The sequence below is a fragment of the Cnephaeus nilssonii genome (genome assembly GCF_951640355.1).
Source record: "Cnephaeus nilssonii genome assembly, chromosome: 16".
Lineage (NCBI taxonomy): Eukaryota > Metazoa > Chordata > Mammalia > Chiroptera > Vespertilionidae > Cnephaeus > Cnephaeus nilssonii.
Genome location: NC_137087.1, coordinates 19,497,015 through 19,523,106, shown reverse-complemented (window position 1 = coordinate 19,523,106; position 26,092 = coordinate 19,497,015). Strand labels below are relative to the sequence as shown.

At 57.0% G+C, this 26,092-nt stretch overlaps 1 protein-coding gene across 1 annotated transcript; it reads right to left on the bottom strand.

The window, feature by feature from the left end:
* Positions 1-23,817, bottom strand: VSIR (V-set immunoregulatory receptor). The gene is made up of 7 exons (XM_079794110.1): positions 23,594-23,817; positions 13,058-13,492; positions 12,232-12,288; positions 6,544-6,651; positions 2,916-2,943; positions 1,445-1,638; positions 1-1,268 (listed from the first exon to the last, which is right to left on the bottom strand). The coding sequence occupies exons 1-7, from the start codon at positions 23,673-23,675 to the stop codon at positions 1,231-1,233; spliced, it is 942 nt and encodes a 313-aa protein (XP_079650236.1). The 5' UTR covers positions 23,676-23,817; the 3' UTR covers positions 1-1,230.
* Positions 23,818-26,092: the final 2,275 nt, after the last annotated feature.

The window sequence follows — 26,092 nt, the reverse complement described above, 5'->3', positions numbered from 1 at the left end:
GAAACAAACTCGAGTCAAGCCCTGCAACAGGAGATAGGAACACGGATACAGAGCAGAGTGGACACAAACCTTCTATGGACACGTCCTGCTCCTCCCACCCGACAGGGTCCCTCTGCAATGAACGCTGGGCAGATCGAATAGAACAGAAGAACAAGACGTGGGGGCTCCCTAGGCCTTGGGCGCCTCAGTTAGAGTAGGGATTTAAACCCAGCTCTTACAGTCTGTCCACACGGTTTGCACTTGTTGCCCATGAGCTCTTTAATAGTATGCCCTCTGCACTCTCAAAAGTGTCACAGTTTGGACAATACAGTCTGTGGTCACCCTTTCTATTGGCCAAACGGAGCAGTGGAGGAGGGCGATGGGAAGACAGGGCAAATGGAGGCCTCTCCACTCACCTTCCCAGCAGGCTGTGGGCTCTCCCTCACCCCCACCTGGGGGGACTGGGAGTCTGCTCTATCGGCTTGCACCGGGTGTGCAACCTCGGGCCCGGCCTCCATTGCCCAAGATGCCAGTTGGCTCACAATGGCCTCCGTGCCCCAATGTGTACTTCCTGTTTTGGGGCCTCTGGCCAGTGAACTCTGGAGACCAGAGTGCAGGCAGTGGGAGCCCCAGATTTCTTTAAGTTGTTGACAGCTCCTAGGAGAGGTTACTGGTCGGAGGCTGTTGGGGAGGCTCCCAGGGCCCCGAGGACAGGCAGGCCTAGCTCTGAGCCCCATGGTTACAGAGAGTGAGTCTGACAAATGAGCAGCCTCAGACGAGATGGGGGAGCCGGTCCAACACAGTGGGGAGGAATCCCTCCACATCTAGTCGGTGTCTCATGCCAGGGAGGGCGGCACTGCGGGGTCTGCTCAGTGCCCATGTTGTCCCAGCTGTCCTGTTGAGTCCCAAGGCTCATGTCCCTGAGCGGCTGCCACAGAGCTGGAACTCTGGGGCTTGGAGGATGTAGGTCATTTGGCATCTGTAGCTGGTGAATTTCAGGTCTCTGCGGTGGGATCCCAGCACCCCGCCATTCTTGAGATAGGAGCTGAGTGATCTACCACCTTCTCACTTCTGCCATGTAGCATCCAGAGGGGTTAAGGATCTGGCCATCGGGGGTATCTCAAAGCGTCTGCGCTCAGAGCAGGAAGGAGGAAACCAGGGCCCAGGCCAAGGGAACACTCCGAGGGCCAGTCAGGCCCAAATGCACTGGCCCCAGGCCCAGCCACAGCTGCTCACTGGCCCCTAGCTGGTCTAGATGGCCTCAGAGTTTGGGGAGTCAGGAACAGGGTCTGCAAAAGAAAGGAGAAGCAGAATGTAGGGGGGGGGGCTCCTCTGTCCTTCACCCCTAATGCCCCACAGGAGACTAAGGACTCCAGGGAGGATGGAGAGTAAGGCGACACTCTGCAGGTTAGGGGAGGTCATGACCTCGCAGGCCGTAATGCTGCCAGTGTTGGGAAGCACTCACCGAGGGATGGGAAGAAGACGTCCCCGGGGCCTGGTGGAGACAGAGGCGTGCTGGGCTCAGAGAGCAGGTGGCGCCCAGACTCAGACGGCTGCCGCTGGGCCATGTAGGTCAGGGGAGGCCTGGGCTTGGCCTCCGACATCCCCTGGAAGGACGGAGAGGCCTCAAAGCCTGGGTTTTCAATTCCTTGAGCGTTGCTGCCAGAGAATCAGAACCGAAGGTCATCTGTGCTGCCTTGGGATTTGCGCCTCTGTCCTCCCCATCTGCCCTCTTTCTCTGCTCCCTTCCCATCACCGGCCTTCCCACTCCAGGCCCCAGCAGCCTCTCCCAGCAGGAAGGGAGATCCAGGCCAGAGAGAAAAGGCCATGGGCTTCACTCTCCCACCTGCCCTGAGCGGAGGACCCCAGCTCGGCCCTGGGGTTTGACCATCTGCCCTCGGCCCTGCCAGGACACCCAGGGTCAGAAGCACTTCCAGGACATCAGCCTCAGGAATCTGGGGCCAAGCTTCTCTTTGGTCATAGAGTCGGTGGCATTAGGATTGAGTGTCCCCACAGCTGGTCTTGAGCTGAAGGGAGGGGTTCCTCTTTTCTTACCCTCTTCTTCGGAACGGGGCCACCTCTAAAGACTCCTCCAACCTGAGACTAGCAGGATCACTAGCAGGACTTCCTTCGACCAGTCTTGAAAATCATCCCTTTCAAACACCCAAAGGAGCAGGTACCAGGCCAGGTCCTGAGTGTGGCTCATTCCTGAGCACACCCTCCATGCCAGTCTACAATGCCAGCTTCTGCCCATGGCGCACCGGCACACACTTCCCTATCCACTCCGCCCCGACCTCCTGCCCCACTCTGAGCCCAGACAGCCTGTGCCCTTAGGGACAGGGGCCTGCCAGCTCTCTCTGTGGAGTGCCCTGCGGGGCGGGGCCCCAGCTGCAGGTGTGCTGGCCTCTTTGCATGTTTCAGCTCAGCTGCTTCCTCCTCCTCCCCCACCCCAGCCCACTGACCACTAAGACCTGAAGGTGGGAGCACGGTTTATCCTGACAGCGTAGGAGCTCAGCCTGCTGGGTGATGGGTGGCAGGGAGGACAGCCAACCCGCACAGCTGTGTAGGCCTCGGTGGCAGATGGCAGATGCTCTTCTAACCACTGTGCTAGGCAGCTAAACAGGGCCCCTACTGCCCAGAAATACCTCCTTCCTGACAGCTGGCCCAGGGCACAGGGAGGACCAGGGGGGCCGTGTCTGTGCTCTGACCCCTGTCCTGGCATCAGGGACCAGGAAAGAGAAGGGAAAGGATCCTGGTGAAGGGGAGAGAGTCCATCTTGGCTGGAAGTTGCCCCACCCCTTCTGCATTAACTCCCCCCCCCCCCCCCCGTTTGGATGTAGACGCTGCCCCACAGGGCCCCACGCCCTGGAGTCAGGCTGTGAGTCAGGGCAGAGGCAGCTGTGGTCAGTTTTCGGGAAGGTCTCCGCCAGCCTTACCTGTCCATCCGCACCAGCTCCTGGGCACCTAGGGACAGACGGAGGAGCTGGTCACAAAGGGGAGGCTGCCCCAGACAACATCCCGGCCCCGGCCGGCAGATGCCGCTGGGGGAGCGGAGCAGGCCCGGGCAGGGCCAGGTCCCACACCTGCTCGCTCAGGAGGCCCACAGCTGCACTCTGCGTGCTGGCCAGTGAGCGGCACGTGTGGCCAGTGACAGATGAAACGCGGCTGCCTTTCACAGCGTGTAGGACAACACTTGTCACCAGGAGGCCAAGGCACCGGTGCTTTCTCCTGGGCATGGCGTGGGCTGTGTTAGACCTTCAGGACTGAAGTGTCAACCAAGGCCTGGCTCCTGGATTTGGTGTTTCCCATTTGGACACTTGCCACGGACTGGTCTTGATCCATGATTTACTGGGTGGGAGTGTTTACTGTTTAGAGGGTTCCTGAGCCTCTCTGTCACATCCTGCACGTTGCATAATAGGGTGGCTTCAGAGGTGACATCTCCTAGAGCAGCGGTCGCCAACTGGTGGTCCGTGAGGTCCGAAAGGTTGGCGGCCGCTGTCCCCAAGGAATCTTAAGGGGCCCTGAGACCCCATCACTTCTCAGCCATTCCATCACTTTCTGCTCCTCATCCAAGCTGCTGCCACCCTGCCCCGCCCCCCAAACTAGACAACAACCTAATGCAGTGGCCCCAACTTCCCTCTTTCTTGCAGCTCCCCACGTACTCCCACGATCCTTCTCGTTTTTAAGGGCTTTACTGCCGATAACTATGGGGAAACCGGTGGTGGGGGCGGGGCACGACAACAGAACGCACAGGGAAGTTGCACAAAAGTTCCTGAAATCTCTGCGGTGCTGGAATCGTGGCTACTGTTTCCCGGTGACTCCTGTGCGTCAGGCCTCCCGTGGGTTCTCCCTGGTCCTCAGCTCACCCTGTGCTCCACCCTCGGGGGGAAGGATTGGCAGCCCCACCTCAGACCTGGGGAAACCAGCCTCCCTCTCACACTGGGTCGGCCTCCACACCCATCAGCCTTTGCAGCAAACGGCCCTCCTGCGCTCCCAGCCCTTCCTCTTCCTTTTTCCTGAGTGGGGCTCGTACCTGAGCACACGCCCCGCGCCAGGCCCGGGCCACTCAGCCTTTGCCCTGCGGCCCGACTCCTGCATTTCCCCGTGACTTCTGTTCCCTTAATCCCAGCAACTGCTTCTCTAGAGCAGGCGTCCTCAAACTACGGCCCGCGGGCCACATGCGGGTGTTTTTGCCGTTTTGTTTTTTTACTTCAAAATAAGATATGTGCATTGTGCATAGGAATTTGTTCATAGTTTTTTTTAAACTGTAGTCCGGCCCTCCAACGGTCTGAGGGACAGTGAACTGGCCCCCTGTTTAAAAAGTTTGAGGACCCCTGCTCTAGAGTCTAGATCAAGAAAAATGACCCAGCCCTAGCTGGTTTGGCTCAGTGGATAGAGCATTGGCTGCGGACCAAAGGGTCCTGGGTTCAATTGCAGTCAAGGGCACGTACCTCAGTTGCAGGGTCCTCCTCGGCCCAGGCCCTGTCTGGGCTTGTACAGGAGGCAACCAATTGATGTGTTTCTTGCACATTGATGCTTCTCTCTGTCTTTCCCTCTCTCTTCACTCTCTCTAAAAACCAATGGAAAAATATCCTCAGGAGAGGATTAAAAAATAAAAATGACCCAAATCTCTGCTCCCTCTCCAGTTTGCACCCGCTTTCTCAGCATCGCCCGCCCCCTCTGGCCTCTCTCGTGTCTGTCTCTGAAGACTTCATTTCTTCTTTTTGGACGGGGTGGAGGGACTGGCTTCAAATATACTTTTATTAGAAGATAAATTATTGACACCTTTCTGTTATGGCATATATTAAATCGAGGGATAAGATGCTATGAAATGGCTAATAACACAGAAATGGGGTTCGTTTGGCTGTGTTTCAGAGAACGTGCTCAACATTGGCGATAGCGCAGTGCCGTTGGCCCAGTGTACCCACTTATTCCCTCGTTCCGTCCAGTTCTCCAGCATCCAGTTCATCTGTCCCCTCCTGGTCCCTTCAGCTGGGAAGCCCTCGGGTGTCCCAGAGCGTGGAGGAGAAGATACTGGGGGCTGATCCCAGTTTCCCCACATCCTCAGGACACCACTCCAGGGCTCTGGCCTGGGGATGTCCTCTCTGACTTCCCTCCCTCCAGCCTGGGCCATGGGCAGGAGTCTTAGCCCACCCTCGGAGGACCCTGCGAGGAAGGCGCTGAGGAAACAAAAGCAGGAACCACAGCGCCTCCCGCCCCACATCCTCTGCCTGGAGTCTGCTTCCCAGTTCCTGTTCCCCAGGGGAGGCAGCGCCGGAGGCTGGAGTCAGGGGGCCAGAAATCACCTCTTCATCTGGAGCGGAGTCTAGCAGAGCATGTGTCTCTCCTGGTCCCTCACCCACCTTCGGAGAAATGCTGCCCAGATGAGCGGGAGCTGCTGGCAGCGCTGCAGCAATTTCTCTTCCTGGTTGAGCCCCTGGCTTCCTCTTTCTGCTCCAACCACTTTATCTCCCCCACCCCCAACCTCAGGGTATTTTGTAGGCAGGTTGTGGTAGGTTTTGTGAGCTAAGAGAGAGGGCGGCACAGCCCCTGCGTGACCCGCAGTGGAGTTCCATGCCAGGCCCCCAGGAGAGAGGGGTGTGAGCTGTTACAGTCCAACCAAAGGAAATCGTGTGTGAGCCCCAGCTGCCTGGTGACAGTGGTTCCCCTCAGCTACCTTCTGCAGCCAAAGGGTTAGGGGAGGTGATGCAAGGGGCAGGGGCAGAGGAATCCCCTCTCCTGCTCGTGGAGGACTCACACTGACCAAGGGTGAGGTCGTGACAAGGGCAAAGGGCACTATCACCTACAGAGGAGTGTCAGCGGCCCTGACTTGAAGTCTGGCTCCGCACTCTCTCGCTATGCAGTTCCTTAAGTGCGTTACTAACCTCTCTGTGCCTCGGTTGGCTCAGCTGTAAAATGGGGACGATGGAAAGACCAAACTCTGAGAATCATTCTGAGGAATAAGTGAGAGAAGGTATATAACAAGCTTGGCAGGGTGCCGGGCACAGCAACCTTGCCAGGTAGGGGCTGTGAGCGTTTGTATTATAAGGTGAGATTTTACTCCCTGGAAAAAGCGTGAGTTGAAAGCTCTGAGTTTGAGTCCCAGCTCTGCTGCTTGCTAAGTTAAGTAACACTGGGTTAATGACTTAACCCTGCCAATTTTAGGTCTCTCGGGCATAAAAGGAAAGAGTTGAACTAAGTTATCTCCAAGATCTCTCCTAGTTATGATAATCCAAAGGTCATTTTTGTCCCCAAGATTGCAATGCTAATAACAAAACAAGCCCATCTATACATTAAAGCAGGCCCCCAAAGGATCTCTGAGTGGCAGCATTTTTGTAAGCCAATTTTTATATGATGACTCACTCACCAACAGATATTTATTGAGGGCCGAGCCAGCACTGCTTGGGGCTGCTGGGCACTCAGGCCCTGGGAATGGCACCTCTGAGGCCCCTCCTCCACCGTTGAGTCAGCTCCTTGCTGGGCTGCAGTAGCTCCCGTCTCTGGACAGAGGACTTGTGCCTGCCACACACCCCACACCCATCCCAGGAGCGCAGGGATACTCACGGCGGTTGGAGACCACCTGCCTTTGCTTGTAGACCAGGAGCAGGATGAGGGGAAGGCAGAGGATGCCCACGATGCAGGCGCCCGTAGCCAGGGCGGCAGCCGTGATGTCTGAAAGGGCAGAGAGGCAGCCAAGGTGAGGCCCGTTCCTCCTGACGGGAAGCGGAAGCCCCGAGAGGAAAGGCCAGGCAGCAGAGGGGCCCACCCGCACCCAGGATCTCACAGCCAGCCCCTCCGTGACCTGCGGAGGCGTGGAGGTCCTAGGAACCCCCCGAGAGCCGCATGCCTTCTCCCCAGAGGACACAGAAATTAAGCCAGGTGCTTACAGCTGAGGAAGCGCCAGGAAGAGAGAGAAGGGGGTTCAGCCAGATTGGGGTGGCTCAACTGCCCTGGGCCACAGGGGAGCGTAGGCCTTCCACAGACCCCCTGCCACAGAGTTCAAGGTCAGATGGAGCCCAAGTGATGAAAAGCTTTTGGAAATAGTGTAAATGGTTGCACAACCTGTGAGCATAAGTAATGTCACTGAATCATACACTTAAAAGCGGTTAAAATGGCCAGTTTTATGTTTTGCCACAATAAAAAAATAAATGAATAAAGAGCCACACTCATCTCCCAAGAGACCCCTTAGCTCCAGGGAGAAGCCTATGGAGCGAGAACTAGAGAAACATGAATCTTTGTTGACTTTTTTCTTTAATATCTATCTTTTATGGATTTGAGAGAAAGGGGAAGGGAGGGGAGAGAGAAACATCGATCGGTTGCGCCCCCCCACATGTGCCCTGACCGGGGATCAAACCCTCAACCTGGGTATGTGCCCTGACCAGGAATTGAACCCGCCACCTTTGGGTGTACAGGAGGACACTCCAATCAACTGAGCCACCCAGCCAGGGCTTTTCCTGACATGTTTAAATTTTTAAGCTTTCTAAATTACAAAAACGTTTAAATTAAAAATATAACATTTTAAAGTTTCTTCCTCCATGGAAATCACCAGCGTCTGCCGTTTTCTTGTGTATGGTTTAGATATGTTCTCTGCGCACGCAGCATAGATACGATATGCTTTTCATGTGACAGCTGCTTTTCTGCCTGGCATAGCTTGGACATCTGTATGGGCACAAAGATCGACTTCGTTCTGCCTCGGGCTTTATCTCGTGTATTTGAAACAGCCCGCTGCGGTGGACTCGTAGGTTGCTTCCATTTTTCAACCAATAATGTAGCAGTGAGTCCTAGGCAAGCGCACGCACATCCATTCCTAGCAGCGCAAGTGCTGAGCCAAAGAGTACGCCGTTTCTTTTCGTCTATTGCTAACTGCCCTCCGAAAGGGCTGCGCTGCTTCGCAATCCCACCAACAGCGTGAGCGGTTTGCTTTATTTCTGTCTGTCTGCTGACTCCAGGAGTTTAGCTGGGAACAGACGCGCCCTCAGAACCACAACCAGCTGTAAACGCGTTTCCTTCCCGATTTTAGCCCTTCCCAAAATATAGGCAGGATAGCCTGTCGCCGTGGCCCCGGGGAGCTCTGGGAAGGTGTGTGGGCTGCGGCCTCCACGCTGTCTTTGCACGGTTTCTTTGCAATGAGGCTGTTTTTGTCTCATTGTATTGCTACACACCCCGATGGTGTAAACAAGCTTTCAGGGCTTGGCTCACACCGCAGAAGAGAACAAACTGTTTTCAGGCACTTCAGACTACCCACTGGGGCAGGGGCAGGGACCATGCTAATTACAAAGCCAGCTGGACTTCACATTAAAGCAGGCTCCCCCCGCCCCTCACAGATCTTAGCGAGGCTGCATTTCCAAGTGGAATATTGAAAGTGAAAACATTCTCTAACTCAGATGTAAGAATATTTCTAAACCCCTCCACAGGGGTTTATCACGTGTATTTGAAACAGACACCATCAGAGAAGCAGGCTGCAAAGTGCTCTTTGCTAGTCATCAAAGCAGGCCTCCTCCGATTGGTACTAAGTAACTTTTGATGCGGTTAGTCGGGGTCTCATTAATTCTGCTCCCTATTGGCCCAACCTCCCTGCCTGCCTCCTGTCCCCAGGCAAAGGTATCCCATCTGCAGCCCCGCTAGGGGATCAGGGCTTGGTTTGCTTACAACCTGGTCTGAGAGTTAAGGCCCAGACTGGATGGGTTGAGGGGGGGGGGGGGGGGGCGGCCGGGGAGAGGGCGGGGCATGAGTTTAGAGACAGCTTTGTGGACCCAACTGGCCTCTAAATCCATGGACTCCCCTGCTGAGTGGAGCTTAGCCTCCCTACAGCTCCCCACACCTCCCCACAAGCATAGCCAGTACTTGGGGGAGGGGGATCCTGCTTAGCAGCCATTTAGAGTCAGGCTCGTCCTGGGAAGGTGATCAGGCATTGGCAGAGGCAGCTGGCAGGCCAGCACCCAGGACTGTGCCAGCCCCTTACAGAGCAGGATGGGATGGGAGGGGCCCCTGGGTATACACAGAGGAGGGAATTGGGGTGGGCTGCCTGGTTCCCAGGGAGGGGGCTGAATGGAAGCAAACCAAAACATCCTACTATGTTGAAGGGTAGGGAGGTTGCTTCTAGGGGAAGGGAGATGGGCTGCCCAGCCCCCCTCCCTGGGGTTGGTGAGAAACCACAGCTCCCTAGCAATCGGGGGCTCCTGGGGGCACCAACCTCCTCCGTCTCCTTTCTTGTTTCCTCCCTGACCTCAGGCTGACGTGGGCTTTCAGATGGTTTCATAGACTAGCTCCCCTCCTACTTCCCCAGGATAACAGGAGGCTGGGGCCCCGGTTAGAGGAGGAAACCCCAAGGCCTTCTTGGCTGGAAGCGCTATTGGCTGACCAGGTACCAAAGCTGGCTGTGGGCACCTGTCCTGGGGCAGGGGCTGGGATCTTCCCAAAGGGAAGTGGGGCCCACTGAGCACCTGGGTCACCGGGCAGATGTTTCTGAGCCGTGAGAAAACAGGATGTGTTTTCTCACTGTCCGCTGTCATCTACTTGCCATCCTGCCTTGGCACAGGGCGATGGGCGGGTTGACTCCGGAGGCCAGGCCTAGGATTCTGCATTACAAGTATTCATAGCCAGTACTTACCCTGTGCCAGGAGGCATGGCTCTTAGCACTTTACATACAGAACTTCATTTTAGCCCCGTAACAGCCTGGAAAGTAAGTGCAATGGCAATCATGCCCGTTTGGCAGATGAGAAAACGAAGGCACAGAGAGGTTACGCAGCTTGGCTGATGTCAGGGTCTGAGCTCTTACGCACTTCCCCGGACTGCCTTGCACGGGAATGAACTCCACATGTTAAGTTACGAGTTTGCATAAAATGTGGACTTCTTCTCACTTCGCTTGAAAATTTAGTGGCTCTGCCAACCCTGGGCCCCCCTCCTGTTGTGCCACAGTTGGAACTGCACTTACAGGTTGGCAGCTGGGTGCTAGCCACAGCCCCCACCCTCCCTACTGTATTATTCACCGGCTCCCTGGCCCCGCAGGCAGTTGAGTTTTTGAACCCTGAACTAGTTCCTTCGATAACATTGATTTGTTCCCCTTTTAGTAGGAAAGAGGCACTTGCTCCCATTTCTCAGTGGACACGTGGTCCCCAGAGAATGGACATGCCCCCCGACACCCCACCCAAAAGTATAGCTGGGTTTTTTCTTATCTGGGACAGCACCTGCCATAGTGCCGAGACTCCGCCACAGCTGTAATCTCCAGACTCCAGAACCAAGAGTCTGGCAGGGGATTAGAAGGGGATTCGGGGGCTGAGGAAGCCATGCTCAGCAGCTGGGAGAAGCATACATGCCCCGCGGCCCTCCGGGAGCCAATTACCTGTGGGCAGTGGCTCAGAAACAGGGGCCAGGGTGCGGCTGCACACGCCCGTGAATTAGAGAGGAAGGCAGTGTTAAAGCTGAGAGCAGGGTGCCCAGCAAAGGAAGCCTGACCCACTTTTGGCAGTCAAGTTCAAGGTTCGGCCTCACCCTCTGGCTCTTGTTGGCTCTTATCAGCTGGTCTCCTAACATTTCCCAACTGACTTCTGATCCCCTAAATCTAGCAGCTGCTTCTCTAGCAAGAAAAATGAGCCGCATTTCAGCTCCCTCTCCATTTGGCACCTGCTTTCTCTAGCATTGTCCCCTCTGACATCTCTTGCCTCTGCCCCCACAACTAATTTCAGAAAACTGGTGTTGACAGAGGGGAGGGCAGCCCGGCCCGCGGGCAGGGTTTGCGCACGGGGAAGGGGGCACTCTGGCATCTCCTCTTGGCTCTGGGCCTGAGAGACTGTGAGCGTGTCCCTTCGCTGGCCGGAGCCTGTTTTCCCATCGGTGAACTGGGAAAGGGGCGGGAGTGACTGTCGCTGAGGGAGTTCTGCAGGAGCTCCTGGAGGAAGAAGTGGGACTGGGAGGTTGCTCAGAGCGCAAGGAGCAATGGGGAAGTGAGCACCCATGTACCTCGCCAGGTGCAGCGTCCCCCGTCCTGTGCACAGGCACGTGTGTCTGCACAGTCGTGAGACTGCTGCGTGGGAAGGAAGGAGCCACTCAGAGGCCCCTCTCCAGCCTCACTAGGGAGTCGCTGGTGGATGAAGTGAGGATGATCGTGTCTTGGTGCCGAGTGACATGTGAGCTCTGAGGTATTCAAGGGCGAGGGGCTTGAACCAGAGTTTCTTAACTCCATATGGGTCTGGCTCAGACCGAAATGTGTGTTCTAATTTTGTTTCTGGCTTGTCTTTTGTTGTTGTTGTTGTTGTTGTTAAAAAAAAAAAAAAAAGAGTAGTTTAAGTAGAAAGCCATGCAACCTTTGCGTTGGGGCTTGACTAAGGCTGTCGTTGAGCTGCTCCCAGGGCCTGGGCAGGGGCTGGTGCACACTGGATGCCCAATGAATACTGCTGGGTAGAAGGCTGTGGAAGCCAAGACCCTCTCCTCTCAGAAGAGCGGGGTGCTCCAAAGATGTCGCCCCTCTGCCTGCTGTCTCCAAGCTGCCGGGCATTCTGGCCTGGTCTCTGAGTGCCCAGGTGCCCCTTAGAGCAGTGTCCCCTCACTCCATAGGGCCAACAGTGGGCGGCTGTTCCCCGCTGCACTGCACATGCCCCTCAGCTGGGGAGAAGGTGAAGTGAGCACAATCCCAGCTGTGCTACCCTGGTTGGCTGTGTGAACTTGGGCAAGTCAAGTGGCCTCTCTGGGCCTCCGTTTCCATGTGTGTAAAGTGAAGATGGTGCTGCCTCAGGGTTCTTATGAGAATCCACTGAGAGACCCGTACCTGGAAGGGTTTGGCACAGGCCTGGCACACAGTAGGGGTTTTGGGAAAGGTAGTTTCGACCCTTCTTGAGCCTCTCCCTCCTCCCGCCCTCACGCAGAGAACAAGGAAATGTTGAGATGGGCTGGTGACGTGGCAGAGGCCTGGTGGGCAGGAGGGGGACCCACTCAAAACACAAGCTCAGCAGCACCTGTTGTGGGCGCACTTGGCCAAAGGTCCTTGCCAGGGTACAGGGCCCCCCCCCCCCGCCCCCCAGGGCAGCAGGAGCAGGGGCTCTGGGAACCTGCTCTCAGGTTTTGGGCCTTGGCAGGGGAGGGGCTTGTAAGGATGGCTCGGGTGAAGGAGGAAGCAAAAGGGAGGGCAGCAGCAGAGAAGGAAGAATGGGGGTTCCATGGGCTTGGGGTGATGAGGTCAGAGTGGAGAACAGAGCCTGGGTGCAGGAGGACAGAGGAGAAGGGAGAACCCAGGAGGGGCAAGAGGATGGTCCTTACTTTCACTCTCCCTGGGGGAGGAGGGGTATGCGACGCACTTGGGTGGTGCTTCATCGCCTGTCGGAGCAAAGAAGGGGTGTTAGGTGGGTGTCAGGCCCAGGAGGCCAAGGAGGCTTGTCCAGGGCAGCGTGCCCCCCTTTCCTGTCACAGCTAATCATGCTGCTGTCCACTTAGTATCGGCCCAGGTGGAACCTGAGTGCGCGCACATACACGCACACACACATGCACGCACGCCTGCACGCACGCACACACACGCACACACACATACAGGCATATTCTCACGGCACAGCCAGCATGTCCTGCCCATTCACATGCCACCCCAGCAGCATGTGGACACCTGCCCATGCCCACACCTCTGTCCAGTCCACTGCCCCCTGCACTCTCACCTGGAGAGACACTCACATACACATGTTCCCCAAGAGTCATTCGACCACTCACCAACTCACAGCCCAGGTCACATGGCACGGTCATGGTACTGACATGAGCAGTCACATTCCCAGCCCAGGTTCATACCCACTCTTCCATTAAAGAGCCCCACTGTCACAAACGGAGCCACGTGTACCCTCCCTCCATCACACCCAGCCGACCAGAGGTACTTACAGCTCCACACGCGTGGCCACCTCATCTCCCACAGCCCCGGGGTGCCACAGCCACCCTTGTAGAATCATACACCCTTCAGCACAGTATCCCACACAGTCACCCCATCGAATACACAGCACCACACCCCTGCAGTCACACTGTCCTCTCTGCTCACCCTTCCATGTGGGCACACATACCATCCCCCCAGGGCGCCACCCCTAAGCGGTCCCGTGGAGTAAGCCCTCACCTCTCTGCACTTGCAGCTCCATGGCACCATGGACCCTCTGCTCCGAGTGGTGGTGCTTGACCTCCACCACGAGGCAGCAGTAGAGGCCGCTGTCCAGTGGGGTCACGTGGAGCATGGTGAGGGAGAAGTTGCCGTGGTGGTCGGAGATCGATTCCAGCCCGTGTTGCCAGGCCAGGTCCTGGCTGGTGTTGGCGGCATGGTGGGCACTGTGGTACAGGTGAAGATCCTGGAACGTGAGGTTGCGGATAGGCCGGCGGTCGGAACAGGCCTGTACCTCGCCCCGTGAGCTGCGGTACCATGTCTTGTAGAAGGTCAAGTCGTGCCCTTTGGTCACGGGGCCCACGCCCAAGATTCTGCAGGTGAGGGTGATGTTCTGCCCCTCGGGACACACGTACAAGGAATACGGTGTGGCGACCTTGAAGGCTGTCACCAGACCTGTCAGAGAGAGGAGAACCGGTCACCTGCCTGCGCGCACTCTTGGTGGGGAAGGACCTTGGCCTGGGCTCCGAAGATGTGGGTTCCCTAGCCGAAGGCCCGGGCAAGTCAGCTGACCTCCCTGAGCCTTCCTTATTCATGAACCCAGACACTGTGGGAGGAGCCATGGGTACCTCCCCAGCTTGGGATCCCCCTGCCCCAGGGATGCTGACTGAGGTGTAGGAAAGACTCCAAGCAGGTAGGAGACTGAGCCCAGCCAGTGTGTCTGTCCCTGGGGCGGAGCATGCGCCATGCTCCAGCCTTCTCCCCACCACCATCCCCACCCCCACCCCCACCATCACTGTAGGCACTGTGGCTCTGCCCTGGGCCGGTCCTTGGCACTTCTGGCCTCCATGCCCAGCACTGTCGGGCGGGAGGCAGGATAGGAAGCAGAAAGGCCATTTGGGAACAGCAGCCCTTTGTCCTGGACCTGTCTTCTGGGGGCCATCAATACCTGACCCTTCAGCTCCTGAGCTAAAGTGCCTCCTCGCCTCCTCGCTCCTGCCTGTGAAGGCTTGTGCCAGGTGCTACATCGCATCTGCATGCTGAGCACATGCCTCCCCTGGGAGGCTTACAGCTGAGGTGGGCAGACGCGGCCTGCATTTGCAGCCAAGTAACCCCATTGCCTAAGCGGCAAACTGGTACCAACCTCAGGGCACTTGCAGGAGAGAAGACATAGCCTTCCTGGGATGGTCAGGAGACTTCTTAAGGAGGGAGGGTCTTTGAGGTTGATGGACAGTTAGGGTTTCAGCAAGTAGAGAGGCTGCTCTGGGCCAGGTGGTAGGGACACAGGAAAACCCAGGGTGTCTCCGGGACAGAGACCAGGAGTGCGTGAAGGGTCATCTCATCCATGTACCTGCCTGCTACCCGGTCTTCTGAGAAATCTGTTCTAGTTCATTTTGTTCTCAATAAGCCAGGGATATAACCCCTGGTCCTCTTTACTCCAACCCTTCAGCATTTGTTGAAAGCACTGGCCCTGGAAAACAGAATGCCAGGGCTGGGTCCTGGCCCCTCGGTGTAGCTGTGTGAGCCTCAGTTTCCTCGTGTGTGCAATGAGAAAAACAGTACCTACAACACGTGGTTGTGGAGAGGGGAAAGCTGAGAACACAGATATGAGCTCCCATGTCCTCTGCAGACACAGGGAGGGCAGCTCTGATTGTTAGACGTCGGTGACGCTTCCATTTTAATCGGCATCTCAGGGGCAGTAGTAGGTCGAGCGGGCAAGGCGGAGAGTTTGGAAATGTGTTCAGAATCCAAATGGGTATGTCCTAGCCATTGCCATTGCCCGGACCCAAGGAAACACCACGTCCTTCGGACGCCCTCCCCTGCCTGAGAGCCTGGGACCCGCCTGCTGATCTGAAAGCCTTGCCCCCTCAGGAGGGAAGCAGCCGGGTGTGCCTTCGGAATTAGACCAGCCTGCCTTGGAGCCCAGTGACTGCGAGTTCCTTAAACTCTGAGCCTTGGACCCCTCGCTGTAAAACGAAAAGGAACACATCTGCCTGCTGGAGCTGAGGCAGGATGACAAGTAATTTACGTGAAGGGCCCGCAGGTGCCTTGCTGGGAGTTGGTGCTTGACGCATGGGAGCTAGAGGGGTCGCTCATTCCCTCCAGCCATTGAAGGAGGAGTTCCTAGGGGTGACGAATAGTTCTGCACAGGAGAGTGGGTAAGCCAGCTTCCAAGTCTCTTCCTCTAAGGTGTGAATGACTGGTACCAGCTTGTGATCCAGCCTTGGAACCCTGCACAGTGACAGCAGGGTGTGGGGAGGCAGCAAAGCCGGGGCCCCGGGGAGTATGTGTGCCAGGGTAGAGCGTTAGGCCCCAGGAGGTAAGGAAGACAGAACACACTAGACCTCCCACGATTGAGAGGGAGCCAGGTCTGGGAGACCCAGGTTTAAAGAAAGTCGCTGCTGAGGGGAGCAGAGATTTCAGAACTTCTCTGGCAAAATGCTGGTCTCCTTTTCAGGCAGAAATATGGGAGCCCAGAGAGGGGAGGTGGTTTGCCTGAAGCGCCAGGGGATGTGAACTCAGAACCTGGAGCAGGGGCTTCAGGGAAAGCAGGGCCTGCTTAGACTAGAAGAAGAAGGAATAGGCTGTATGGTGTGCCGTGCTGAGTGCTTGATGGGCATGTCTAGCAAACCTGTAACATGGATGTTGGGGGTTTTTTTTCTTCCTGTTTCACTGATAAGGAAACTGAGGCACAGAGATAGTAAATGACTCACTGAAGATCACACAGCCAATAAGTGCAAGAGCCAGAATTAAATTCAGGCAATCAGACACTATACTGAGGGGGGATACAGGGAATGGGGATTCAGAAACTGGCAGCCCATAGGCCTCATCTAGCCTTCAGATATACTTTACTTGACCCTCAAAGTATTTAAGTATTTTGCATTTGTTTGAAACCGCCAACAATTTAAAGACCAGGAATTTGATATGAAAATTGTGACCCTTCGTGACTTTGAAAATCAGAAAATTAACACAAAAACCAGTTTTCCTGTTATCGGCTAGAGCTGAGTAGCAGCCTCCCATTTAGACGGTCCATTGGTATTCCAGTTGCCGTAGTCCTCACTACTCCCTAATGTCTGTGCCTGGCCTGCTTCACTCTCTCACCATATTTGCCTGGCCCCATGGACATTTGAGTTTGTGACCCATGAGCATGGCTCCTTGGTCTGGCCAGTGAGGGACTCTACTGCTCAAGCCCATCACCCTACAGAAGTGACCCTCAGTCTCTGGGAGGAGGTGATGCACCCAAGGCCCCAGCAGAAGTCCGGCAGAGCAGGAACTCACCAAGCCTCCTCCACTGCCAACCCATTGCTCTGACATCCTCAGCAGACCTGATGGAAGAGGAGCCCCAGATACCCAGGCTGTGCCCCTGACTGTATCCCTGCCAGCTGGGCCCCCTCACAGGCCCATGCGGAGTGGGCGTGGCCTCAGAACTCTGGCTGTGCCAGTGAATGGAGGTGGGGAGTGGTTAGGGAAAGGATGCCCCCAGGTGCTCCCAGGAAGAACAAAACCTACCCACAGAGTAGACCCTGGAGTTACCTCTGCCCTGTGCACACCCTGTCCCCAGCAGGCCACCTGGCAGCTCCCACCAGCACCTCTCCCAGGTGGCGCCCCCTGTTCCTTTTTCCCAGCATCACTGCCAGCCCCAGAGCTACCCCAAGGCAGGGAGCTGAATCCAGATCAGCAGCATTTGCAGGGGTGCTCACACCTGGGGGCTCTCGGGAGGGCTGCTCAGGAGATGTTGGTCGGCACCTCTGAAGGGGTGGCAGGGGACAGGCAGAGTAGAGGTGGAAGCAAGAAGTGGAGCACAAAGCTGAGCCGGGTGGGGACTGCTAAGGGGACGGGGCGTGGATGGGGTGGGGCTGAAAGGTAGACAAGGTGGGGTGAGGTGGGGTGGGGTGGGGTGGGATGGGGTGGGGAGGGTAGGAACAAGAAGCAGGACTCCAATGGGGGCATCAGACCCAGGTCCTGGGGTCCAAGCAGTGAATGACCACAGAGTTGCCTACATCAGTGCCTTTTCAGCCCTAGAAGCAATTTCCTTGAAAACCCACGGGGGGGGGGGGGGGGGGGGTTGGTGGAGGGCACAGAGAGAACTGGGGTTCAGAGACAGTGGGAGGAGGGGCATTGCTCAATCCCAAACCCTCACACACCCCAGAGAACTTCCCCTTTTAGAAAAAAGGAGAAGCTAGGATTCAGGTTTGGGGGGCAGCGGAGAGTGGTCAGTTTCAACAAAGGAGCCAGAAAGGAGTGGGCTAAGGGTCCTGAGGAGAGAGAAAACATCCCATTGGCTGTGTCTGAGACTCAAGTCAGATCAACGTCCAGGGCAGCCCGTGCTTGGGAGGACACGCAAGAGCACAGTGTTGGGGACGATAGTGCACACCCCATGCCATCCTGAGCTGCGCATGCGCACGTGTGTTATTGGGCGGGGGGGGGGGGTAAATATGTATATGTATATATAGCCCAGCTGGAATTATAATTATTTGGCAGGAGGATGTTGCTTATTGTCATAAGCAGATCCTTATGGACACAGGGGTCATTGTCAGAGGGGGGGAGAGTGGGTGGGGAGGAAGCCCCTGGCTCCAGGGTGGCGGAGATCATGTAGGACAGGAAAATGGCCCGGGCCTGAGCCTGTCCCCAGGCAGGAGCCATCCAGCCATTGTGCTGCCCTGGGGCCCAGGCCCCTTCCCGGCACTGGGTGAGAAGGCAAAAGCACCTGGAGGAAGAATGCTGTGAATCTGAAAGATTCCAGGCCTCAGGACTGAAACCTTCGTCTGGGCAATCAGATCCCTGGTCCCTGTCCCCACTGAGCCGTGTCCCTACCGCGTGCCCTTGGTCAGGCCCCATTCCTCTCTGGACCTCTCTTTCTTCACTCATCCTGAGGAGATGCCCACGTTCCCAGGCCCCCTCCAGCTCAGAAACCCTGCAGCAGGAGGGAAGGGCTGTCTCTCTTCCGGGCAGAGGCACAGGCCCACGGTGTTCACCTTTGATCACCTGTGTTGGGATTTGCTGAGCACTTTATACTCATCTCCTTTAATTCTCATAACACCCCCTGATGCAGGTATTGTTATCCCCATTTCAAAAATGAGAAACGGACTCAGAGGAGTCAAGCAACTTGCCCAAGGCCACACAGCCTCATGTGGCTGAGCTGAGGCCCACACCTTGAACACACCAGACTGCAGACAAGAAGGGCCCAAACCTCCAGTGGACAGGGCTGGCATCTGGCCCCCCAGCTACTTAGAATGAACTGACCTCAGATTGACTCTGTTTTCCACAGAGCCAGCCTTGCTCAGCCTGAGGCCAAAACTGAGAACATCCTTCTTGCATTCCGCAAATGTTTACCGAGGTCCTAGCATGAGCCAGGCCAAGGCGGAGAGGCCATGGGAATACAGGGCTCCATACGGGATATCTGCTCAGACTTTTGTCCTCCTTCTGCCGCTTCCTAGCTGTGGGACTCTCAGCCTCTGCTAGAAGGTTCTGTTCCCGTGCAGGGGAAAGGACCTCTTGTCTGGCTCCATCTCTTCACCTCTTTCCACCCAGTAGGGCCTTGTGAAACCCTGTGGGTGTGCACGGGATGGGGGGATGTGGGTGTGGACAAGGCTTGTGTATTTTCCCTGATGAGGCATAGGTTGCTAAGGCAACACCCCAGCTTTTGGAGGTGGGTCCCTATCTTGACTGGTTGCGCTGGAGGCCCCACCCAAAGGGCTGAACTCTGTCCAGCTGCTAGGGCTTCTGAGTAAACAGTTACTGATCACCTGCTCTTGTGGGCCCTGTATGAGATGCAAACGGCGGGGCCTCGCTCTCAGAGGGGGCCCAAGACAAACAGGGACCTGGTCTCCAGCTCCCTGCCAGGCCCTGTCCCCCAGGACAGTCCATGAAGTCCATTTCTCAAGATGCAGAGCACAAAGGGAAACAGAGGCAAGGGCGAATCAGGACTGAGTCTGCCAGTGCTAAACTCCAGGATGTGCCCCTGGGAGAGGGGCTGAGGCCTGAAGCCAGCAGGTCCGGCCCTGGGGCTCCGTGGCCAGCGTGGACAAAGGGCATCTCAGATGTGTTTATTGATACCTGCCCCCGCAGGAAGTGTCCATTCACATCGGACAAGGAGTCCGGGAAGGGGAAGCCAGGCTCTATTGGAGGAAGCGGCACTTCCAGCACCTTGGGAAAGCATCCATGCACGGGGGCTGGAGGCTGGAGCCAGCACGCCTCCCCAGGGAGGGCCTGAGACCCTGCCGTGGATACCTCTCTGGGCGACTCCTTCCCAGCGGCCCCAAGCCCTCCCTGAGGATGACTGTGTGCAGCCTGGGCTACCAGCTCCAGCCAGCTGCCCTCCAGGCTTCCTAAGGTTCAGGTTCAAGTCTTTTTGTGCCCTACCCTTGGTGCCGGCGGCTCAGTGGGGTAGTGGCAGCTGGTGCTTACTCTGTGCCAGGCATCATTCTAGTCTCTTTTACATGGATTTGCTTATTTAATCCTCCTCCATTTTACAGATGAGGAAACTCAGCACAGAGAGGTTAAGTAACTTGCACAGAATCTCACGAAGAGTAAACGGTGGTGCCAGGATTTGAACCCAGGTAGTCTGGCTCCGGCGATCTGGTGCCCTGGACTACCCTCTAGAGCAGGGGTGGGGAAGGTCTGGCCCCATTAGGGGTGAGTTAGTTAAATGTTTGACCAAACACGGCAGGCTAGTGTTTAAGCTGGTAATTTTGTGTGGCCCACAATTGATGTTATAAGTATCCCTGTGGCCCTCGGCAGAGAAGAGGTTCCCCACCCTGCTCTGGAGTGTACAAGTGGCGGGGCTGACGGGAGACCTCCTTCCTTGCTGCAGGTGGACAGGGGCCTGAGCCGTGAGGACCTAGCTGGGGACTGCAAGCTTCCTCTCCCTCTCCCCCTGTGGTTATTGGGGTGGCTAGTTGACCCTAGCAGAGGAGAGGACCCGGCTGGAGCACTAATTTCTTTGGGGAAGGAACGGGGGCTGGGAGAACTGGGGGCTGGAAGAAGCCGAGAGAGGCCCTCTGACTCTGCGCCGGCCTCTTTCCCCTCCTCCCGGAGCGCTGCGCTGTCCTCTGCCACCAGTCCCTCACAGGCGTGAGCTGGCTTCTGTGCTGATGGAGGGGAGCTGAGGATCGCAGCACAGGTAGCGTTAATTGAACCGCGTTGAGTGCATTGAATCACACAAGGTTATTTCCTTTTCGGTTCTCTTTTGGTCCCAATTACATCAAAGGGAAAGTCCCAGCTCGATGCCACTGTCTTCACAACACCTGACGTTTGCTCGGCTCCTTCAGTTTTGGTTTTGTTTGGGGGCTGTTTTTGTTTGTGTGTTGTTGTTTTTTGCACAGGACAGCAGGTTTTGGGCTTGGAGCCTTCCTCAGGCTATAGTTTCTAACTAGAATTTAATACCCTTATTTGGTCTTCCTATTATATACTTTTATGATTTTGTTCTATTTATGGCACGTGATACTGGCTTCCCATTTATGGCAGTAATATAAAGTTTTCTTTTAATCTCTATTTACTTGAGTAAAAAGAATGAGGAGTTTCCCAGGAAAAAATAAGTGTAATGACGCTAGGCAGACTCTGCAGAAATCCCAAAGGTGATGAGCTAATGACATTTGCTCAGGAAACACTGTCACAGAGTTACCCTTCGGGAGGGAGTAGGCAGCAGGCAGCCTCGCTGAGACCACGTCACCTGGCCGCCCGTGGCTCGCATCCCCGGGGGAATGTGTGTCCATGGCCCCACGGTGAGCAGCAGAGGCAGGGCTTGACCCCGTGTCGGAAGGTTAAAGGAGCTGGGCTCCCTTCCTCAGTAATAACTGATGGGCATGATGGTGGCCACTGTCCTCTCTGGGGATGGTCAGCCAAAGCAAACAGGATGAATGTAAAGATCAGTTGCAAGAAAGACCCCACTGAGTCAAGCAAACCCTGAGCCCAGTTACCCTGGAAGCTGCAAAGTCCCCGTCTCTGGGGAACTTTCAGAGGAGAAGCCACAGGCATCTCCATGGAAGTACCTGTGGGTGCAAAGACGGGGTGAATAGGTGGCCTAAAACCTGGGGCCTCCAGCGCAGTGTGTGGGGCTCAGTCAGTGCTGGCTGAAGGGCCCACTGCCGGGTGGGCCCATGTGTGCACGCATGTAGGGCGGGGGGGGGGGGGGGCCTTGCAGCTCCCCAGCAGTGCACCTCCCCCTTGACCTCTCCCAGGGAACTTCTGCCCTGATGGGGGAGAAACAGGAGCAGCCAGCCCAGTTCGGAGCGGGGCTCCCCAGTATTGTGGGATGCCCCTGGCATTGGGTAGGTGTTCTCTCATGCCCATGGGCTGGCTGAAGGCTGTTTCTCGCCTCCCCGTGGCCTCTGGGCAGAGGGTCGTAGATTTCCTAAGAGCTGACCATTGCTGCATCAGAGGCTTGCGCCATGGGGTTACCCAACAAAGCCCTGCAGCTCTGTTTACCTTGAAGGGGAAGGTGGGGTCTCCCCTCCCTGGCCCCAGGGCACTGCCATGTGGTAGTCCCAGAGTGTGGGACCCCTAGGTCAGCCCATGAGGACATGGCAAGGACAGGACTTCCATAGGTCCTAGGAATGCCTACAGGGGAAGGAGAGGCTCAGCCACCTGGGGTCTGCTGAGTCCTGGTTCCTAGGTGCCTCCCTCCAGCCGTGTCACCCTGAGCCGGACCCAGGAAAGGGGCATCTTCAACTTTCCCTGGGCTCCCGAGCACCGGTACTTACCACCACCCGTCTCCTGGGTGGTGGCCAACTGCAGAGCTAGAGAACAGGCTTTACCAGCCACCTCCATCTGCCCTTCCAGACATAAAGGCTCTGACTTGAACAGTCCTGCCCAGGGCAACCTCTCCCCTTAGCTGGCTGGTGAGCAGGTCTTTCCAACTCACAGACCCTCCTGACCACACCTGCAGCCAGGCCTCCCCTCTGGCATCTCCCTGGTACAGGCACCAGGCAGTAGCATGACGATTCAGTAGTATGCCCGTATTGCAGTTAAGAATGCTGAGTCTCAGAGCAGTTCAAAACTAAGACTCCTTTCCGTGGAAAGCTGCTTCGCGCCCTAACTATCGCCCTGTGCTGGCCCAGGAAGAGGCGGAGTACCACGCTGTCGGAGCAGCAAGACCTCTGGGGTGAAGGCTCCTGGCGACGTGCACAATACAGAGCCGGGGGCTCTGGGCCTCCTGCTCCGGGCTGCTCCGCAGGCTGGGTCCCTACACCCTTGATCTCTAGAACTCAGTTTCCCAAATTAGGGCTGCTGAACAGAGAACAGCCCAGCCAGGGGAGGGCCGGGGAGAGGTAAGAAAACAGAAAGGCCGCTCAGGGTCACTTGGAGAGGACGGGGCAGGGCAGTTGGAGCACGGAGCTCCTTCCTGCTTGCCGTCATCCCCAGCCCCTCCTGGAAGCCTTGACATGAGCCAGGGCTTTGTGCCATGGCTTTGCCTGCCCCCAGGGTGGAGTTCAGGCAGCTCTGTCTGTGGGCTCCCTCCTCCTAGTCAGAGCCCCTGGCCAGCGTCAAAGCACTGAGATATCATCCCGCGTGCAGGCACTGTTTGTTTTCCAAGTTCTCTCTGCCTCTTACCCTATCCTTCCCCTTCTCTTCTTCTGACCCACCCACTGGGCCTCTGTGCCAAGCTCCCTGCCTCCTCGGCCTCCCTCTGCCTCCTTGCATGACTCACACTTTCCCTGGGCCCTCTCCATAAAGTTTAGTTCCACAGGCTGCCTGTCCGCCCCTCTGCCCTGGAGATCCAGCCTCTTCCGTTCTGGGCAGGCAAGAACCGGAGACCAGGCTGGGGGTACGAGGGCCTCTGCCCTCCCCCTGGAGCTCCCGTGTCCTGACCAGGACATCACCTGGAGCTAGGACAGTGTGAAAGAGGAAAGTGGCACCTCCTTGTGTTTGAGCTGAGGAGACCGAGGCCAGAGAGATGCCATAAGTTATCGAAGGACCCAGAAGGCATCATGGCCGAGCTGGGAACGTGCCCCACATGCGTCCCTGAGCTCAGCTTCTCTGGCTGCCAGTAATCAGCTGACCACTCAGCTCTCAGCCATCAGGCCCTTAGGATAAGGACAAGATGGGCGCCCACATCGGGGAGTGGACCAGGGACCACACTGACCAGTGCCCAGCAAGGCTGAGCCAGGAGTGTCTCCAGGGGACAGGGCATAGGCTGAGAGAACCACACCCCCTGCACCCTGTGAGATCCTGGGACCCTGAGGAGGAGCGGCAGGGAGATGCCACAGGTGTCAAAGCCAGTGGCACCCCCAGAACTCAGGGGCTGTTCTCACAGCGCCCGTCTCCTGTTCTGCAGAAGCTCCTCTCACCCTGGGCAGGGAAGTTGGATCAGCAGCTGCTTGAGCGGCCGTCAGAGCATAGAGATGTGCCCACCACCCAGCCAGGGCACTGGGCAGAGCCACCGCTGCCCCCGCCAAGCAGTCCCAGTAGCCTCCCTGCCTGGGGGGAGAGGGAGGGAGGGTATCCAGCAGGCTGAAGGGGGCTCCCAGGGTACCCCATCTGGCCTGCGACCCACTCACCCCACCCGCTGATTTCTCCCCGTGCTCTGCCCCAGTGCCCAGGCTCTGTGAACCTTACCTCGGGACGCAGCCAGGAAGAGAGCGAGGAGCACAGGACCCCAGCACCGGCCGCAGGCCTCCGGGACTGGGGGGAAGCCCATGTCACCTTCGGTAGGGCCGGGTGGAGCTCCTGGGACGGCTGGGCTGGGCTGAGCGGCGCCTGGGGCGAACTCCTGGTTTGCAGGCGCAGACACTCTCCCAGCAAGTGAGTGAAGTGAGTGCCTGGAGTAGCAAGTGAAAGCAGCCAGCGCCAGAGAGCCGCCGGTTCCGCCCCTCTCGCCCCACGCAGCGCCCCCAGGGGGCCATGGGAGGCACTGCTTCTAAGTGCCCTGCAGGAGGGCTTTGCACTGACTGGCACCATAGGGGAGCCAGCCAGTGCCCCAGCAAGTCATCTCCACCCGGTCAGTTTTAAGCCTTTTGTACTCTCCCCCATTCCTCTTTGGAGAAGGTTGTATTGTTGCACCGCCTGAGAAGTGTATCTGTGTGTAACTTAGCATGATACTTAAGCATGTTGCCTGGGGGCAGGGGCTTGTACCCTACCTCCTACAATCCAGCCCGAGGCCTGGTTTGCAGTAGGCACTCCCAGTTGAGGAATGAATGGGGGAAAAACCTAACTTTGGTGCAGACTTGACTATAGATTCCAGAGCTTGCACCTTTGTGCACATGCACACTGAACATAGGTGTGGCACATCCCTGCACTAGGACACATGTAGTGTGTGCACAATATCTGGTCCTGTGTCCCATAGAAAATCATCAGTGCCCTTTCCCCCCGGACCCCAACTTCCCTTCCCACTTCACACCATCCCACTCCTGTGCCTGGGCATCCTCAGGGCACGTGCTAGTGCCCTGCTCTCGCACCCCACTCAGCACGCTGGCACCACTGGCAATGTCTCTCTCCTCTCCTCCAAATTTTTCTCTTCCCTCAGGGCTCAGCTCAAGTCCTTCCCCTTCAAAGTGCTCTGACCTTCTCCTGAGGGTCCCCCTCCAGTCCTTATAGCCACACCCCTTCAGCCATCACACCCGGCCTGGGGTTTCCAACCAGTTGACTTCATCTGGGCTCATCTGCCTTCTGAGCTAGACCATGAGCTGTTGGGGACAAGGGCCTCTCCTCGATGCTCCTGAGTCCCTGGCACAAAACTGGGCATAGAGAAGGGGTTTAAAGTGACGAATGAGTAAGTGATTTCCTAAATGGAGAGTGGAGGTGGCAGTGCCTAGGCCAGGGATTGAAAGAGCGGGAGGGCACAGCCATTATACCTGTACCCCAGCCTGGCTGAAGCTCCCAGGACCTCTGCTGCTCATTGGGGATCTCGAGCTCCCAGGCAACTCCCGGGCTGAGGGACAGAGCCCACCTGGGTCGGGAATCATGGTAGTGGGACTCACGAGTAGCCAGGAATTCTGGGCGCCCTGATCCCAGTGAGAGGCTCTCTGAGAGCTCTCGGCCCTCACTCCCGGAGCAGGAAAGGCTACAACAGAGGAAGGTGGGTGTCGTGCTATTACTAGGTGACCTGGGCAGGCCCAGCCCCCCTGGAGTCAGAGAACCTCCCTGGGACGGAAGGCCTAGAGATTGCCAGCGCATAACCAGGTCCTTGACCATGACCCTGATCTTATGAAGCCCACTTCAGGAGACAGCCTAGGGCCCTTCCTGCTGGCAGCGTGTGAGCTCTTCCACCCAGAGAAGGTACCAAGCCCATTGAAATCAGCTGGGTACTGAGCCCTTCTCCCACCCTGGCCATCCTCTGGCAGAAGTGGGGTCCTTCAAGGGCGAGACCCTGGAGCACCTGCCCCCAACCCCTTCGTTTCTTCCTGGCCTGGATTTGCCAAACCACCCTTGAAAGCAGACTCCCTCTGCCCCAGAGCCTTAGAAGGTAGGTGAGGGGAGCCTGGAACTATGGGGAGGGGAGCAATGCCCTCCCAAACCCTCCCCCAGAGGGCTAGAACACCTGAGCGTAGCTACCCATGATGCTCTCCTCCACTTCCTTCCTCCCCACCACTTCCACCAGCTGAGCTTCTGGGTTTGCAGCAGGGTGAGATGCGGGCATTGCACAAGGTGTGGGCATGGTCCAGAAACCTGAAGCGCTGTTTCCTCAATGCCAGGGCAGGAAGGGCTCAGCTGAAAGGGCCTTTGGGGCATTAACTTCCTCCTCACGTGAGACTAGAGCGAGTCAGACCCCCTCGCCCCTCCCAAGCTCAGGCTGATCTCAGAAGAGGCTGGGGGTGCAGCTCCGTTAGACCCGCCACTCCCAGCCCCTGCAGGTTGTTAGACTCGCTTCCCGGAGTATGGGAAAGTGGGGAACCATCGCTGAGGCTGGAATCCGGCCCCTTTCCTGCAAGATGGCACTGGTGTCTGGCAGGATGGTTTGTATTAGTCAGGGCCCTGGTGGTAAAGAGATGACCCACTCAGGGCTCAACTGAAGGTGGTTTAATAGAAGGCCTGTTACAGAGCTGGTGACGCCCCTCCGACCAGCAGCTGCCAGAAGCCCTTACCTAGCACAGAGCCACAGGACAAGAGGAGGTGAGG

What these genes read in the sequence shown, in the direction of transcription:
- VSIR (XM_079794110.1), bottom strand. Translation starts at nt 23,675, where the DNA reads ATGGGCTTCCCCCCAGTCCCGGAGGCCTGCGGCCGGTGCTGGGGTCCT. An exon ending in CTTCCTGGCTGCGTCCCGAG is followed by an intron (nt 13,493 to 23,593) that starts GTAAGGTTCACA and finishes TCTCTCTGACAG; the next exon opens with GTCTGGTGACAGCCTTCAAG. An exon ending in CTCCCCCAGGGAGAGTGAAA is followed by an intron (nt 6,652 to 12,231) that starts GTAAGGACCATC and finishes CTGCCCTTTCAG; the next exon opens with ACATCACGGCTGCCGCCCTG.